Raw genomic sequence first — 18,523 nt, 5'->3', positions numbered from 1 at the left:
CCATCTGAAAGGGGGAAAAAAGAACAAACTATATCATGCATTTTTCTGTATTTATGGTGATGCATAAGAGAGGTTCTCTCTCAGAAATGCTTTCCTGAAATGCAGACTGTACACAATTACCCAGATCCCACTGCCACCACCTGGCTGTGCACTCTGCCTCTGCACTGAAGAGGAAATCAAATTGTTCTGTGTGGCTACAGATTTAAACCCACTGTGTTAAATAAAATATTTACGGAAAATGGAGCTGCTGACTCTGCACTGCACATTCCTGGAGGCGGCTGCTGAGGGGTGATGCTCCAGGATACAGTTTAAGAAAGTGGAATATTCCTTAAGCCTCGTGGAATAACAGGATGTCAGCGCCACCTAGGGGTCACACTCCAGCTTTAAAAATCAGTCAAGTCTAGTATTTGCTTTTGTAGTGTATATCATACATAAAAAGTGATCTGGAGATTCCAGTTGTTAAGTCATTGGGCTGCTCCAGTTGGTTGGGTTGTTGTTGTTGGTTTTTTTGTTTTGTTTTGTTTTTTTTTTTATTTTTGCTCTTTTTTAGGCTAATCTTCTAAAGTTTTATAGTAAGTGTTATAATGGATGGAGAAATTACAGAGTGCACCTAATATGTGCACTCTGAAGGTTTGGAACAGAAATATTGCTGTCGTTTTATCCATTCCATATTAGATAGAGGTGAGAGAGAGGGAAGAAATGAAAGAAGGGGAAATCTGGATAGGGAATTTTAGTCTAAAAGTTGAAATTAAGAAAGTGAAGCCCTCTGTGCTATGTGTAGTTTTACCTTTTAATAGTTTCATTTAATGTCTTAATACTCATCTGTACTTTGTGGAACAGCTTATAAAGTATTCGATGCTCCAAGCCAGTGAGCTGCTAAAGCCCTTCTGAGATCTTCCAGTGAAATACTGAAGGCAGCTCTCAGGAAGAGTTAAACCTGAATCCTGCCTTGTGAGTTGTCTGCCTGGATTTTTCCCTTCAGCTTTTCTGCGCAGCCTCTCAGGAAAAGAAACTGGTACTCATTTGTGAAGGCACTACTAATGGTGTAGTAGTGGTTGAACACTGCTCTTCAGAGTGTCGCTTTTGACACTGTAATTAGGGATTTGCATTTCAAACGAGTGGCATTTTGCATATCACTGTGCGCAGTGAACGCATCTTGCAAGAATTTAAGCCGCTCTGTCGCACTGCATTCTCCTGATGGTAACCGGGCACGTCGGGACACCTGAGTCAGTCTGCTCTCAACAGATGGGTGTCAGCTGCGAGTTCGCAGCGCAGTGGGTTTGTTCTCTATCAATTACGAAGTTTCAGCGCTTGTTTTACAGTGTGCAGTGTGATACGTGCACTCCTGCTTGTAGGTTTGCCCTCTTGACAGGAAGGAAATGCCACCTGACCACAGAGACATACTTGGTGCAGATTAGCCATTGTTTCTTGGGGCAGGTCGCTTGGGTTCATGTCAGGCTTTACAAAAGGCACCCTGGTGGTTCATTTAGTTTGTAAATTATGCCAACAGTTAATGCTTGTCAAGCACCAGGGCTAGATTATATCAGGAAAAAAACCATGGAGCTTTAAATTCCCTGGTTTGCAGCCATTCTCTTTCAAGGCAATGGCATTTTTTTCCTGTACGTAGCAATGAATCCAGCACATGTTTTCTAAAAAAGGGTTTGGTTTTTTCTTTAAGTTTTTGTTAAGACTTCTCTTGTTATGTTAAAGTAGAGAAGTCCTGGGTTTTTGGGAGGTGGGAGTAGAGATGTTCCATTTTTTTCCCTGAGAAATCTGAGAGGAAGCCATTAAGGAATGAAGCAAAATGATAATGATAATAATTAATGAAGCAACCAGAATAAAGCTCGAAAAGCTTTCTGCAAAGTCCAAGACGTTGGACTTTGCTCAGACTATCAGCATTCCAACCTTTCCGAACCTCCTTCATCCTCTTTTCTGGCCGGGACCCTTCTAGACTCAGACTTTACCCTTTTTTCTGTGGCCAAGTGAGCTCTGTTTTCATCCTTTACTTGCTTCCCACCCTTTCCGTGTGTGCCCAGGTGCTCCGAGGGTCACATTGCAGGGCAGGGCGGGCTGGCACAGCATCCCTGCATCCCTGACAGCAGTATCCAAACTTCGTACCTCTAGGAGAATTTCCAGCATGTGATCTCTAGGTGGAGCCTCCTATCACCCAGTTCCTTTCGAAAAGTAGGAGATGAGATATTTTACCACTGAGTCTCTGGAGTGTGTTTTTCAGACCACGTTTTCAGCCTTTCTGGTGGTTAATGTCTGCTGGCCTGGGGAGCTGTTCTGTATCAGGTGGAGGAGAAATAATAATCGCTGGGTGTGCAGTGCCTCTCAGGTCTATGGCACTTCTGCACAGATCATGTAGGCAATTAGCAAATCTATTTTTTGGTAAGCTGATTTATTAACCTCCCCAAAGACTAAGCTCAGTTATTCTGGGAAGAGAGATGTTAATTGCCAGCATTTTGTGCACCTAGATGAAAATGATAAAATTAATACTATAAAATATTATATTTTTGATACTCAATAGAAGATTTACATTCTTACCAAAAGACCTTGAAGCTCATAGTGCTGGCTGACTTGTTAAAAATACAGTTGTACACCTTTGCTCTCTAGAAGGACCGCTGTCAAAGAATACCAAGATAAAAAGAGACTCAACCATCCAGAGAGGGAGGATGACAGAACCTGGAGCTTTCCCACTGCCTGTAATCTTTCCCTGGCTGCAGAGATATGGCTTGGAGCAGCAGTAAGTTATCTGACCACAGCAATGTGAGAGGAAAGCAGTGAGCCTTTCTGGGCTGGGGAGGATGGAACCCCACAATAACTCAATGATCTTTCAATATTTTGTTCCTGCTTCCAAATAGGAGCTTATAAGATCTTTTGTGAACCTGTTATATTTTTTGGGGTTTTTTTTGTTTGTTTTTTTAATGGGGTTTGGTGTTTTGTTTTTGTTCTGGTTTTTTGTTTGGTGGGGGCTGTTTGTTTGTTTGTTTTTCACTAAAAGCGGTTCATCTTTCCTTAAAGACTTGTCTTTATTTAAAAAGGGGCAAAACCCAAACCAAACAAAAAAACCCCAAGCTTATAAAACCCCAAAGCTTAGTAAAAGTAGCCAATAAGCAATTGATAACTAATAACTTGGAAAAATTTTGCCATGATATCTATCCATATATATATATAGGGGGTATGTATATGTATGTGTGTATATATACATTAAAAAGATTTAAACTTGTAAACATTTTCAAACTTTTTCTTAGACGTGATAGCACTACTGATTTTAATATTAAGGTAGTTTTCTGTGAATTGTTCCATTTTACTACTTGGGTCACTTCTGAAATCAGGTAATTCTCCTGAAATCTCCTTTCTTGCAGAGCGTAGAAGTTACTTGAAAACAACAGATGAAAAGAGTTCACACTGGAACTTTACCTGGGAACACTGGAATATACATGGTTCCCCACCTTCAGGTACTAACCAAGCAGTTTAGTAAGTTTTGACACAGTTTGATAAGTTTTTATGATGTTCCCTGGAACAATTTGAATTCTGGTGCTTGGGATGCTGCTGCTACCTGCTGAAGTGGCTCGTTGTTAAACTTTTCCTAGGAGAAAAGACTTCGAATTATTTTGTATTAATGTAGCTGCTGCCAAGTTCATCTCCTTGGTTGCAGCTCATCTAACAGTTAACAGCATTTCCTCTTGCCTAATGGGTTGTAAAGTTCATTAGCTGCTTGGTTATCGGTGCCTGATAAAGGTACACTTAAATAATTATAGATGGGGAGTCAGTTCAAAAGTTTAATCGGCTTGTAATTAAAAAAAAAAAAAAAAATTGGCTTTGCTCAGTTTCCAGCTCTTTTAAACCGTTCCCTCCCTCCCATCTTTGGCAGGGATGCCCTGTCCCTCGGAGGGCGCTTGGTAGTAATTAAACCTCCTTTCAGAGCACCTTGTGTGTGCCCAAAGAGCAGATGGCAGAGAGGCCGCTGTCCATAGGTTCTGGCCGTTGCCCAGCTGCCGGATAAATGGGATCAGCCTGCTTGTGGGATGATGGAAAACGACTTTTGATTTTTTTTTTTTTCCCGATTATTATTTCGGTAGATTAAACTTCTGCTGATTGCCGGTATCCGCCTCGCCCTGCGGCTCTGAGCATCCCGGGTGAAGCGGGGCCGAGCAGAAGGGTCGGGAGCATCCTTCCTCCCATCCCTCCGAGCCGGGAATGTCACGGCTCGCCGTGTGCGGGAATGCCGGGCATTCCCGGTGGGGATGCCTGATGTTTGCATACATTTACATATAATGGGCGTATCGCTTCACTCCTTCTACCGTGGGACCGGCTGGCTCCATCCATCCCCTTATCAGCTGGAAACGTTATCGGCGCTCACTCTGGGTTGCTTTCCCGTAATTCCTGAGGTGGGGAAGCGTCCCCCCCCCCCCCCCCCCTTGTTTGCAGGAGCGCGTTATCAGCCTTTCCCCTGATCATAATCGCCTGTCGCGATTTCGGCGCTTTCACCGCCAAGTTTCCCCGCAGCGCCGGACCAAAGCCGTGTAACCACACGAGCCAAGGCGGCGGGGAGAGGCTGTCGCTGTCCCGGGGGGGGGTGTCACGGTCCCGGGGGGCGGTGTGGGGGTGTCCCAGCCGGGTGGAGGGGGGGCCGCGCCCGCGGTCCCGCCCCGCCCCGCCGCGTCTCGGCTTAAAGCGGCCGCCCGGCCCCCGGCGCGCTCACCGCGCTCGCCGCCCCGGAGCCGCCGCCGCGATGCCGCTGCGGGGCTGGACGCTGCTGCTGGCGGCCCTGCTGCCCTCCGTGCTGCCGCCGCTGCTGGCCGCGCCGCCGCCCGCCTGCCCCGAGCGCTGCGATCGGTCGCGCTGCCCGGCGCTGCCCGCAGCCTGCCCCGGCGGGCCCGTGCTGGACGCCTGCGGCTGCTGCCGCGTGTGCGGCGCGGAGGAGGGCGAGGCGTGCGGGGGCGCGGGGGGCGGCGGGCCGCCCTGCGGAGAGGGGCTGCAGTGCGTGGTGCCGCCCGGCGCCGGCGTCCCCGCCTCGGCCACGGTGCGCAAGCGGGCGGCCGCGGGGCGCTGCCAGTGCACCAGCACCGAGCCCGTGTGCGGCAGCGATGCGGTGACCTACGCCAGCCCCTGCCAGCTGCGGGCCGCCAGCCGCCGCGCAGAGCGCCTCCGGCAGCCGCCCATCATCGCCATCCAGCGCGGAGCCTGCGGGCAGGGTGAGGATGCGCGGGGGGATGTGCCGGGGTGCGGGGGTAGCGCGGAGGTTCAGCCCCGTGGTCCTCAGCCCGGCGTCCCGGGCCGTGCTGCCACCGCCTCGAGGGGAGGAGGGACCGCGGAGAGAGAGGAGCTGGAGTCGAGGCTTGGCCGCGGCTCAACTTGGGCGCTCCAGCTCGGCGAGAAACTGGAGCAGGAATGAGGTTTGGCCGCGGGTGTCAAGTGCCGGGGGAAAAAAAAACCCTACCCCCGATTTAAACTTATCTCCCACCCCCGAGAGGTGATGTCGGACTCGAAACTGGGGGAAATTGGTGCAAACCCCCAGAGGCGGGTACGGATGCGAACCCGGGGCCGGCTGTGCGGCTCCAGCAAAGTTCGGAGAAATAACTCGAGCGCGCTCCCGTCCCGGCGCTTTGTCACAGGGAAATGCCCTGGGGAATAAAGCCAGGAATGCGGGAGCCGTTCAGATGTGATGGAGCAAAGGGGTGGGCAGAGCAGGCTGCTGCCTGCCTTGACCCGGCTTAGCAGATGCGCTCTGATTATTTAATAAAAGACTTGCTGGAAAGGAAGAAGCCTGTAACAGCGTGTTAAGCTCAGTCCAGAGTTTTGTGTTTGTTTTTGTTGAGTTTTTTTTTGAGGATGGAGATGGCCGCCGATAAGTAACAACGCGTCGCATTTTTCCTTCAGCGTTCTTTAGCTGTCAGTGCGGTCAAATCGAATGTAATGTGAGTCCTCAGAGCTGCAGGACGGATGCTATTATTTGTAAACGGTATAAAAAGGCATTGCTGGGTTACGAAACGGTGGCTCAGCAGCTGGAGCGACTGGGCTGAGCAGCCCGGCGAAGTGTTTGGTCTTGTAGGAGCGGTGAGTGCCGGATGTGACACACGGCGGGGCAAAACCGCGCTGGGATAAGCAGGGGATGATCGTCACAAGATGCAGCCCCTAATACAGGCTGGATTAAACCTCTAAGCCAAGGCTGTGTATCCTTTCCAAGCCATTCAGCACCATTAGGGGGTAATGCGTAAAAATTAGCATGAATTCAGTCTTTTTTTCTGAAGTGGTAGTCACCTTTAAGTAAATCAGCGCTGTTTCAACGAGGATTGATTCTTTTGGTATAGGCTGTATCATTTGTGGACTTACTTCCTTTTAAAACACACATTTTTCTACACTTAGCCGTCATCTCTCCAGCAGAAAAACATTCCGATGTACAGTGGCTGTGTGTTCAGATTGGGTGAAATCCCAATCCTGTGTTACAGAACAAGCTCCCAGCTTTGGTGTCAACACAATCAAATTTTTGTACCCCTGGTTGTCCCCTCGGTGTCAAAGCTGTGTTGTGCTCCATGGGACGTTGCTGGCATTTGCTGACACTAGAGACAATTGAACCTTTCACGCCACAGTTTCCTGATGCCCAGTGTAAGACAATGCCTTGTGATTTTTATTCTCAATTCATGAAACCAATATTGTCTTCTCAGCCTTTTGTGCTGAACGCTTGCAGAATTGGGGCTGTGTTTGAGCTGGGAGCAGTACGTGCCTCTGGTGGGGGGTACAGAGAATGCACAGGCTGCACAGAGACCCTGTCTGGGAAAGCTCTGCTGTTGTAGATCCATCAGGAGTAATTCCAGACAATCATTTTGCCCTGTTGCACCTCTGGGACAAAAAGAAAGTGCTGGAGAAGCCAACCAGTAGCACATGTTTATCCCTAGATAAGAGCAAACATTGCTACCAGCAGAGCTTTTTTTTCATATGTAAAGAACCTGAAATAAAAAGGGTTGGAGAGTAAAGTGCTTGAATCAATGTTTTGAAAGAAGCATTGCCTAATATTTGTCTCCTTAGAGTAGTTAATTTTTAATTTTACTTTGAGTTCATCCTTGGGAGTGCTTTTTCTATCTGGGGATTGAGCTGTCTTTGGCAATTTTTTTCATAGTAACACACCCATATAAATAATTTGGTCAATACAACGCAATGGTCCAGGGAAATGAAGGGATGGGGATGTAGAGAAAGTGTTTGGAAAGCACTTTTTGTTGTTGTTTTTAAGCTTTACACTGTTTCAGTAGCTGGTCAAGTACAATATTGTGTATATTGCTTAAAATAAAGTAAAACTTCCTGTCATGTTCGACTTTCATCTATTACAGTCCATTCCTGGTGCTCTTTTTTGCCCTTCAGTGTTTCCCAGGGAATCTGTTCAAATACCAGCTGCAGTAGAGGCAGGAGCAGGTTGCTCTGGCTCTGTGTGCATAAGGGGGATATTTTCCTGTGCAAAATGAGCCTTAAAAAACACAAACTCTTCCCAGCAGTGTCCAGCTGGGCTGTGGCCACGGGCAGCATAACCAGTGGTACCCGTCCTGTTGTGGCCCTTTCTGCACCAGTCTGGACAGGGCTCCTGAGCTGTCACTGAAGAAATCCTCCCTTTCCCCCAGAGCATGAGAGATGTTGCTGCAGGATGTTCAGGCCTGCAGAGCCCGTGCTGGTGCAGCTCAGTGCGTGTTGATAGCACTGAAAATGCAAAGGCACAGAGAGAAGGTGAAACTGTGAGCATCCCACACCCAGGAGTGAGGTCAGTGCCACGAGACCTCAGTATTCAGTGGTGAGGCTCAGCGTGCTGGCAGGATGTTTTCTTTTTCTTCTGCAAATATGTTTTTGGTGGCCTTAAATCCCTCCTGCTGACCAAGGGAAGAAGGCTCAACACACAACTTAAACCAGGCTTTCTTCCCTTTCTCGTTTTTCCCACAAGTGCTGGCAGGCGTTTTGGGACAGTGTGCCCTTCTCTCCTCGTTGTGCTCTTCACACTGTAAAGTGTAAACTAACCTGGATTTGTCCTTTCCTCATTAACCCGAGGAAGAAGAACATTCCTTGTGGTTGCTCTCCATTTCTAACTATGTTCTGCCTGGTTTTGAGCTGGTTTTATATGTTTTCATATTTTTATTAGGTTTACTATGTCTGATGTGGTATCCCAGTGACCTCAGCAGTCCTCAGCTTGCCGACATCTGTCACAGGTGGCTCACACTTCTATTCCAGGAGTGCTCACAGCATGATGTCATATCTGGGGTTTGATGGGAGCTCTTATGGTTTAGATTAAGCAGGTCCTTGCAGCTTGGTTGCTTGGGGGGAAGGCAGAGGTGAGGGGTAACTCTCAGTCTAGAAAGCTGTGTATCACTGAGATACAGACTTTGCTACTTCATCACCAAATTTCACAGTTCTAGAGACAGGGAAGGGGAAGGAAAAAAATCACTCAAACTCAAGTTTCTTGCAAAGTGGCTGACTGTATTTTGAAATGCACCAGGCAAAACTGCATCCAAGTGTCTCTGTGTAATTATCTGGCAGGAGAAAAGGACCTCTGTGGTCAATAACCCATTTGCCATTACCCGAGCCCTTCAAAAACAGCATAAGAGCTCAGTGCAGCAGAGGATGGGAAGGAGATGGACCTGCCTGCATTCCTGTGCCCGTGGTGCTGATAGTGCTAATGGGCTGGCAGTGCTGAGCCTGGCAGGAATGGATAATCAGGGCAGGGAGAGAAACTCAGCCGGGAAGTCTGTAGAGGCTGGGAACTCGGCCAGATATTTATCAAGAGGGAAGTTGATACGGTTGTTATGAACAAGGCTTTCAGCTGTTTCCCCAAAGATAATAACAGGCACACGGTGGTGTTTTTATTATTATTATTTGTGTGCTGAAGAAGTGTTGGGAGACCTTGGCAGGTTACTTGGCACGTGCCAAGTCAATTAAAAATGACCCAGGAGGACCAGGTTTTTAGGGTCTGGGGGCACAAATAAGCATTCCAGTGCTGTTAAATTTCATCTCTCTCCCTCAGTTGCTGTTTGGGTGGTCTGAACATGATTCTCTTTTGACTTTTCCTCGGTCTATTTTGCAGCAGCAGAAGAAGGGAGGCAGGGAGGGAGAGAAGAGGCAGCTGAAGGCAATGGAAATAAATAGCAACATCTTTCCAGAAGAGAACCAATCCCCAAGTGTGGGATTAAAACGCTTTTCCAAAGCCAAGTATTCAGCTCAGAGAGGAGGCAACTGTGAGAAGTGGTTTGTCTGAAGAAGCTCACCTTTTCCCCTCTCCACATCTATATTTCTTTCCCGGGGAGCAGGCAGTAATTTTGCAGTCTCCAGACTTCAAACAGTCAAGTCAGTAAATACAGATTTGGAACAAGGAATGATTCAATCCTTTCATCTTCTGGGCTTTGAAATTTAAAGGTACCTGTGGACTGGGCAGGAATACTTGAGGCCATGAGTAAGCAGCAGGAGTGTTGTTAAGCAGAGTTTGGATGTGAGGGAGGCAGCATATCCCAAGCAGATTTAAGGCTCTGCTGTCCAAGAAATAGGAGAAGCTGGAAAATATTTTTCAAATGTGAATTTACGTGTGCTTGGAGTAAGAGAAAGCAAAGCTAGAAATAGAAACTGGGGTTCTGTGGAACTTGTGTTGTAAATACAGCCATTCCTCACTCCCAGAAGCTGCTGGATAGGATCTCTGGCTGGGCTTGGCAGAGAGTCCCACTGCCTTTGTAACTGGGCCCAGGTGGATATCTGACATTATTTTTGAGGCTGTGTTCAGGATGTAGAAAAAAATATTTTATTTTGCCTTCTGGATGCAGGTCATTGTGATTGGTTGTCCTGTTTCAAAGAGAAGAATGTAGCTAAAAAATAAGCCTCCACTCCTGTATATTACAGGGATATAAAATAATTGATCTCATCCTAACTGATGTTGACCTCATATCTGTAGGTAACAGGAGAGTTATAGGATCTCAAGCTTGTGGGACAGGACACAGGTGACAAGTTATTTTAAAGTTTAGTGAACTGAGAAGATCTTTACTGCCATATTTTACCCCTTGGAGATGAATTACGCAGCCAGGCAGAGCAGCTCTTGAATTTCTGGGTTAATATCAGGTACCCAGATAAAGTGAAGCACAAGGCTGGAGGTCAGCTGTGTTGTGCTATTTGTTACAAGTGCTCTGCCAGGAGCTTGATTCTGGAGGAAAAAAGTGGGAAAACAAAGCAAATGTGTGTGTCACATGTGAGCAGATGGATTTTCCTCTGCCTTTCCTGCACAGCAGCCCTGCAGGCTGGCACCAGGATAGTACCCGGCCCTGTTGGTGCCAGCAGTGGTGTGGCAGTGCCATTAAAACCCTGTGCGGTGTTGGTTAACCAAACCTCATTCTTGTCTCTGTCATTTTTTCCCATCAGGGCTTCTCAGTTTTTCCATTGCCTCGCTCTTGTAAAGCCTTTTTTTGGTGAGACATGGGAGAGGGATGTAAAGTGAATAGTTCTACATCCCCTCTTGCAGAACTGCTGCTAGAAATCCCAGTGAGACAGAGCTATGTGGTTAAAATGTTTCTGGTAGTGCTTGGATTTGTGCATATTTTTGTCACCAGACAACTGATGGATGAAATAACACTTATTAAATGTGGTAGCCATGCACAGAAGTTACCCAGTGGTCTAAAATTTGATCTATTTTCAGAGAGTAACATTAGGAGGAGCTCACAATATTTTTCCAGAGGCTGCTGTCATTGTACCATTTCACAGATAGTGGATCTAGGGCAGGGAAAGATGAAGAGCTTCGCTCAAGGTCAGCCAGCAGCAGAGCTGAGAGCAAACTGAGCTTTCATGAGTCCCTACTCAGTTTTCTGTCCCTTGCCAGCACTGCTGCTCCATTTTCCATTACTTTTCTTTTCCATTACTCTTATTTCTCAAACTTGCAGGCTGCAGTTTTGGCTTTGCCCTGCAAACAGCATCAATGATCTGTCGATCTGCGTCCGCAGAAAAGTCCTCTTGGAGGAGGGAAGAAGTGGGTGGACCAAGCACTAGGAAGGAAGAGAAACCCAAACAAGTCTCTCCTCTCCCACCATCCCACCCCCAAAATAAACACAACCCCCCAGGAATCTCATACTTCAACATTTGTGGTGGTAAAGGGATGATTCACTCCTTTTTCCAGGACAGCACAGGCACTGTTTGGAATGTCTGCCCTTTCTCTATCTCTGGGTAGACCTTGACCTATGAAGGTAAAGCTTGGCCTTGTTTGCTTTTGTATTCAGACACGAAAAGTGGGCAAGCAGAAGCCACTTATAAATACAAAAAATACTTGGATGGCCCATAAAATAAAGCAGAATGGGTGGGTGGATAAAAATATCGCTATTTAAATAGCTACTATTGTTAGGGGAGCAGTGAATATAATAATGAGAATTCTAAATATCTTTTAAAAATGCATAATTGAGAGAGTGAAATAGAAACCTGCTCTCCTTTAAACCTTTCATGAGGAACTACAGGAGCAGCAGGGTGCTGTGTGACAGTGGCTGCCTCACCAGTGGCACTGCCACCTCCTTCTTGCACCTCTCCGAGTAGGGTGGTAGAAGGAACATCCACATTACTCCAGATTCAATTCCCAGCCACTCACTGATTTCTGAAGTCTGCACTAAAACAAATCTGGGTGGTCTTGGAGTGATTCTTGAGACAGATGTAGAAAATACTGCCAAAGGCTGACAGATTTTTCAGGCTATTGAGGCTTTTGTAACATAGTTGTGCTGGGTTTATGTATTGTACAATTACAACACCCCAGAGTAGCAGTGGTGTTTGTTTTATTACTGTTCTGAGGGCTTTCTGTATTTTTTCCTATAGATTTGATCCTTATTTGTATCAGCTCCATGTCACTCTTAAGTCCTGCCACAGCAAAGCAGTGAAATCAATGCCTCCTCCAGCTGCCGAAAAGCAGCATCCTAGGAAGCTTTTTATAGGCTTTCCCCTTAAGAGGTTTTTTTTTAGGTTAGAGAGAAGTTTAAGAAGCATGGAAACAAGAACTTGTTTTTATTCCCTGGTGTCTTCATACCAGGGTTCCTGGAAGTTGAAGCTGAGTCTCTCTTAAGCAGGGATTTCTTCTGAAGATGCAGTGCAAAAGTTTCTCACATACTTAAAATGAGATCTTAATGGGTTTATAATTTTAAGAGGAATTCTCAAGATCGGACAGCTGCTGGTTACATGTGGGTTATGGGAATTACCACGTCGTTGGTACTTAATGGCAGTTTTGAGGTTATTTTTCTGGTTCTCTGCCTGTAGTGAGTTGGAGCAGGGAGGTAAAGCAGGGTGATGACCCGACTTGGAAGTGATACAGACTGAGCAGGGCTGGAAAAAAGGAGAGGAGAAATTATTCCTGACTCATCTGTTGTATTTTCAACCTTCTTTAGAGAATACGTCTGCTTTAACCTGTTGGCTGAAATATTCTGTTCCTCTGTCTGCAGGAAATGGGGCAGACTCTTTTCCATAACTACCTGAGTTACATTTCTTAGTGTTTCCAGCTCAGGCAGGGCTGCTGTTAATGACATTTTCGAGCTCAGCACTCTTTGCCCCTGTCCTGAATTGCTCTTCACCTTTATTCTGTGTGTCTGAGCATCTCCCTGCACGCTGCCTCCTCTGCTTGTGCCACGCCTGGTGCCTGTGCAGGGCACTGCCAGCACTGCTGGCACAGCCACCAGAGCCCTGTGCCTTTGTCAGAGGGCTCCTGGCTCCCAATTAATTTGTCATCTCGCTGAGCCCCCGCTCAGCACTGTATTAATATGGCAATGCTGCTGCGGGAACGGCGTGTTCCTGCTCCCAGGGTTCCTGCTCCTCCTTCCCGGGGCTCCAGGCCTGCCTGTTTATGCACAAGCTGGGTTTCCTCCCACCTCAGCGCTGCTGTTTACAGAAGGAATTGCAGTTTCCTGTTGTTTTAGATGGAGCTGTCGCTCCTTTCTGGATTCCTGCCCTCCCTGCTGACACCCAGTTGCTTTTGAGCCTCATCTGCTCGAAAGTCTGGTGGCTTTTGTTCCTTGCTGCTCTGTGAGTCTGTTTTGCAGGGGCAGCCAGTGCACTTGGTTTATAAGGGAATTTCTGGCATTCCTGAGAGTTTTTTATATACATATTTTCTCCCTGTGAGGTTCTGCAAGGGTTGCTAAAGCCCATGACTGTTCCAATCAGATAAAATAGGGGTTATGCCCATTTTAGAGATAAATCTAGGACACTAAAGCACAAATTGCTTTTCACAAGTTACAGGGAGACTGAGTAACACGGCTTGGACCAAGATGCACCCATCCAGGGCGTTCCTCCTTTGCAGAACCTTCCAACCCTGTGATCTATAGTAATTCAGCAGCGGAGCTGTAACAAAGATATTCTGTATCCGATTAACTTCCCACTTATTCTGCCTTGTAGGTAAGTGGTAGGAAAAGTTCCTGTTTGGCTAAAAATATAAGTGTAAATATGAAAGTATATAGGAACTTCCTAGAGGCAAGCTATGGGCATGTTACATGAAGAATTTGCCCACTGACCATTTTCAGTGGCAAGAAGATCCTGTACTGCCTTGGTACTGGAAGCCAAAGAGGTCTGATTCCCACTAAGAAAGAAGCTGGGCTGAAGACATTGGACCAAAGTTCTCTGAAGGCTTTGCTTTGCAATTTCATTATCTTCAAATACTTTTTGTTCTTGTTTTCCCATTTTATAAACACACAAGATCTATTTATGTGTATTTCTCCCCATATAGCCTGATAATTCATACTGTCACAGAGTGGTTTAGGTTGGAAGGAACCTTAAAGACCATCTCATTCCAACCCCTGCCATGGGCAGGGACACCTTCCACTGTCCCAGGCTGCTCCAAGCCCTGTCCAACCTGTTCTTGGACACTTCCAGGGATGGGACATCAGCTGTTGGTAACCTTCTTGTGTTGCCAATATCTGCTTTTACTTACTCCAGCTGGATTCTCAATACCTTTCCCTTTTAAGCTCTGCTCAGGGCAAGCATTAATTTGTGTCCAGTAGTGTACCAGTAGAATATCCATTAAGATGTGAAACTTTTCCACCTTCCTTTTGTTACTCAAACGTGCTTTTGTTACTCGAGCAACCACATATTGGTCTGAAAACTGTCCTGGGTTACCATTAATTTGAGAGCTGTTCTGTTCTATGAACTTTGTGTAGATTCCCTGTTTTGTTTAGCTTGGCAGCTCCTTTTGTTTTGTTTAAAGTTGGTGATTAAAATGAATGGGTTTATGCTTTCGGATTAGCAGGGAAAATACAAAGTCCTTGTTGAAGACTGCCAAGAAAGAATTGATCACGTAAATATTATGATGATGAAAATGGACTTTAGTTTCCCTTTGCACGTGTGCATTTATGCCAAATAGCAATTTTACTTAAAATCCTCACTTTAATTTTGCAGTGGTTCTTGCTGCAGGAAATAGTTTAAGTGAAGACCAGATTTGTGCAGTTTACTGTTTGGAGAGGTCTCAAGCATTTTATTCTACCATTATTTAGGGCTACGAAAATATTTCTGCTTTTAAGGATGTCACAGTAATACAGACCTTCCAGAAATCTGTGAAGTGTCTTGAGTTCCTCCATGGATTATACAGGGGGAAAAATAACTGATGCAATAGCATGTCTATTAACAAGGTGCTGTGGTTTAGACCTCTCAAAATTCCCTCCCATGACCTAAGAGTTGCTCTTGAGTAAATTGCCTGTGACACGTAGAATGTTGTTTCTTATTTTCTTAGTGTTTTCATTGTGTAACACCCTTTTTTTGGTGAATTACACCATCTATCCTTGAATAGGAAGTGGAATATTTAGGCTTGCAGTTTTCTGTAATTTAAAAAAAGAATGTGTGGCAGCAGATTCCCACACTTTTCCCCTTGTCTCTCTCCAGCAGGGCTTGCTGATCCCCCTGTTTTCAGCGTGAGCTGAGCACCTTTGCTGGAGTTTTTTGTCTCCATAGTCAAGAGGTTTGAACGTTTTCATATGGCATGAATGGAAGTTTGTACAAACACCAGCGGCTGGAGTTTTATTTGGGAGGGTGGAAGTTCTCCAAGCAAAACTTGGTTTGTGGTTTGTGTCAGTAGTCACCGGTTCTGGCAGCCCAGAGGTTTCGTGAGTGCTGGAGCTCTTTTGGTTTCGTTCTGCAGAGCATCCCAAACCCAAGCTGTGCTTTCAAACCCTTGTGTGTGTCTAAACATATTGTTGAGCAAGTGGTGAGTGCCAGAGGAAATAATCACCTATTTTCAGCAGCCTGGGTAGTTTAATATCTTTAGTTACCCCATAAACTGCAGCCCTTCAGTGAGGGTGTAAGGGAGAGGCTTGCTGGGGTGTACCTTTTTCCCTGTCACTGGGTCTAAAAGTCCCATTGGATGGGATAACTGTGTTGGTCCTAACTTCAGTCAGTGGGAAGGTCCTGATGAAGGAGAGCAGAACCCCCTCTTTTGAAAAGGGGAAAACAGGTGAAAATGGGATGGGGAAAAGCATCATGTCTGACTGAGATGTGCCTAAAGCTTTGTTTGAAGACCTGCTCTCTTCCCTACACCAAGAGAAGTCCAGAGCAGCAGACACAGCTCTCCCAGCTGAAGGGGAGAGGTTACTTTGGTGAGATTTCTATCTCCACAGCATCTCTTCAGTTTAGCTCAAAATAACCACCAAAAGCAGCATGTGTGAGCTGTGAGCATCATTGCATCGATGCCACTTTGAGTAATGACCTAACCAGAACCCAGATCTTAATTTGCTTTTTGGCTCCTCTTTATGAAACCAAATTACTTCAGTTGTTTACAGCTAGGTGTGCTTTTTCTCATGGCTTGGTACTCTGTCTTGCTCTCCTAGCAGTCTGTTTACTGATTATTAGCCCTGTTAATGCCAGTTGGCAGAGATTTGCCCTTTCATTTCAGGGCTGGCAGCCAGCACACCTTTGAAGTCCTTGAAGAATTAGTTGCCTTGGGAATTCTTCATGCTATAACCTATTTGTATTTTTCTTTTTTTTGGTCATTAACTGAATTCACAACAATCATCTTTATAATGTCATTAATAAAGGTTTCTTAGCCGTGCTCGTGGGCATTTAGGGCATTGTGCAATAGTTCAATAAAAACGTTACAAAACACAATAATCACAGCATATAAATAGAAAGACAAGCAGTCTGGGAAGATCTGAACGTCAGAGCCTGAAGGTATTTAGGAGCTAGAGCTTTATTCAAGCCCAACTCTCAATGATTTAAAACCAAACCAAAACAACACCACCCCCACAAAAAAAAAATCCCTCCAAACCAAAAACCAAAACGTATTTTCTGCTAAGCCCCTGAGCTGTTGGTACAGCTGGAAAATAAATGTTTAAGAGAGAAGAGGAAAGTGTACCTGGTGAAGTTCTCAGTTTCACTGCTGTCTTCTACAGTGGCTGGTGATGGCTGGAAACTGCCCTGGGGTGGTTGAGGAATGAGCATCTTCTCATATTAAATTTGTAATATTGGTGGGTTTTTGGCCATTTAGGCTTCCACGGAGTAGTTTGTGCCTAGGTTCAAACCTTATATAAAATTCCACACGGGTGGTTTCTTGTAGGAAAGATCAGTGAACCTCTCAACCCCCAGTGTGTGGCTCAGTAATCCCAAAGAACAATTAGCTGTGGGGAGCATTAAGTATGTGAATAATATGCAAATGATAAGCATGCTTATTTTGGTCTCGTTTTTTACCCCCGCCCCCATTACTCTTTATCTCAATGACAGAAGAAATTTTCAATATATTGATATTTCTACTACAGCCTTCAGGTTTTATGTCGATGGTAAAGACCAGCTCACAGGAATTATTTTCGTTAACATTCATCAATGAATTCACCAGAATTAGTGCTTTGACTGTTGTTTATTTGCTTTTAAAAGGTATTTTTTCCATTTAAATGGGCAATGGTTCAAGAGCTGTTGCAAAACTGTGTTACACAATGCAGAAATTCCTAATACATAAGCAATAGGCAGGCGTGGCCAGCTGCTGTGAGCTTTTTGGGTCAGTATGCCATGAATTAGTATTTATTATCTAACTTTTCCAAAGTAGGAAATTCTGAAGCTTTTTTTTTCACTCCACAGTTTAGTTTGGGACTGCATGAGGAGGTGGATTACGTACAAAATACTGTTGCCTCTGAAATCTTGGCTTTTGTAGGCTCCAGTTCCAAGGGAAGGCAGCTCTGAGGTGAAGTATTAGCAGTCTCACCATGTACAGCCTGGGCATCCTTTTTCTTCTTCAATGGCTAAAAGCAAAAAAGATTGAAGGCATAAAAAAAGGCTGTGCTTTTCCTGTGCAGTTTCCTCATCCGTGGAGCTGTCTTTTTTTTTTTCCCCAAGGGCAGGATGTGACCTTTGGATGTCTACAGCATTGCAGTGGAGATGAAATCATTTTACAAGCAGTGATCACAAAGCATATCGATGGATGCAGCAGTGCCCTGTGGCATTTTAGCCCAGCACCACGTTAATCCCATCTGATAATCTGTCCAAGCACCTATTTCATGCAAGTGGATAATTCCAAACTGCATTTCTTATTGTAGCAGTTTTCCAAAACTATCCCCGTTATAATCGTCAGCTTTACAACAGTGGTATGAATTGTTTGATACCGAATATTTCTAGTAAGGAATAGAAATCCTTCAGTAAATTGATATTTCTCAATCAGCAAGCCCTTATGCCCCTGTGGGGTGAAAGCCCAAGGGCAACAGCTCATGTGTAAATCAGAAAGCACTGAATTACTCTTGAGGAAGACAGTAGGTGAGGACAAGAGTTTCCTGATCAATGTTGCTGCTTCATAAAGCAGATAAACATTTCCGGAACCGCACAGCGGATTTCGTGGTTACTGCTGTGGCTGCTGCTTGTGACTGGCTGCATTTAAAAGTCCTTGAGATGTTTCACAGGGTGTAAATAAGAAAAAAACCTGTTCTTGAGTGACAGATAATGTTTGGGTGGAGCATGCACCCCTCTCCTGAGGGCAGCTGTGCTGGCTGGCATTGGGAAGTCACCTGGAACATGTTTGCCCCTGAATCAAACTTGTCTGGCTAGTGTTAAAAGCAGAGGCATTTTGTTCCCAAAATATTATTGCCTCCAGTGTGTACTTAAAAGTTTGCATGGTTTTCCACTTTGGTTTTTCCAATAGCAGAGGGCATTCAGGGTTTCAGTATTGGGATGGTTTTCTGGGATAGTCCTTGGTCTCCTGTGATTCTGCAAATAAACTGTCCTCTTACGCTGTCAAAAGGCACTTACAGCATCCAAAGCTGCTTATTGCTTTAATCTCTGCACAGATTTAGAAGCCAAATGGCAGAGATGGATGGGAGCAGCACAACACATTAATACTCCTGAAAGTCTGTTGCAGGCTTGGCTTGTGCCTGTATAACATGAGATGGATGCACCAAATAAAACTGCAGTGAGAACAAAGGGTGTTTCTTGCCTCTAAAGGAACACAAAATAGCTCTTTGGGATGTTCCCAATTTGCATAGTTGCTCCCAGTTTTATAAAGGAGTGTTTTGGCCCTGAACTGCTTCAGAAGGAGAAGCTGTGCCAGAATTGTGAGTTTTTCCCAGAGATTTTTAGACATCTCTTG

General features: G+C 45.5%; 1 protein-coding gene across 1 annotated transcript in view; it reads left to right on the top strand.

The window, feature by feature from the left end:
• Positions 1-4,203: 4,203 nt before the first annotated feature.
• HTRA1 (HtrA serine peptidase 1) overlaps positions 4,204-18,523 on the top strand; it is a 32,126-nt gene continuing 17,806 nt past the window's right edge. Inside the window, exons 1-2 of the mRNA XM_048311264.1 lie at positions 4,204-4,244; positions 4,435-5,201. Coding sequence (XP_048167221.1) covers positions 4,204-4,244; positions 4,435-5,201 — 808 coding nt within the window. The remainder of the gene's footprint in view (positions 4,245-4,434; positions 5,202-18,523) is intronic.

The sequence above is a fragment of the Corvus hawaiiensis genome, chromosome 8 (genome assembly GCF_020740725.1).
Source record: "Corvus hawaiiensis isolate bCorHaw1 chromosome 8, bCorHaw1.pri.cur, whole genome shotgun sequence".
Lineage (NCBI taxonomy): Eukaryota > Metazoa > Chordata > Aves > Passeriformes > Corvidae > Corvus > Corvus hawaiiensis.
Note: the sequence above shows the minus strand (reverse complement) of the source record. Positions and strands in the feature narration are given on the sequence as shown.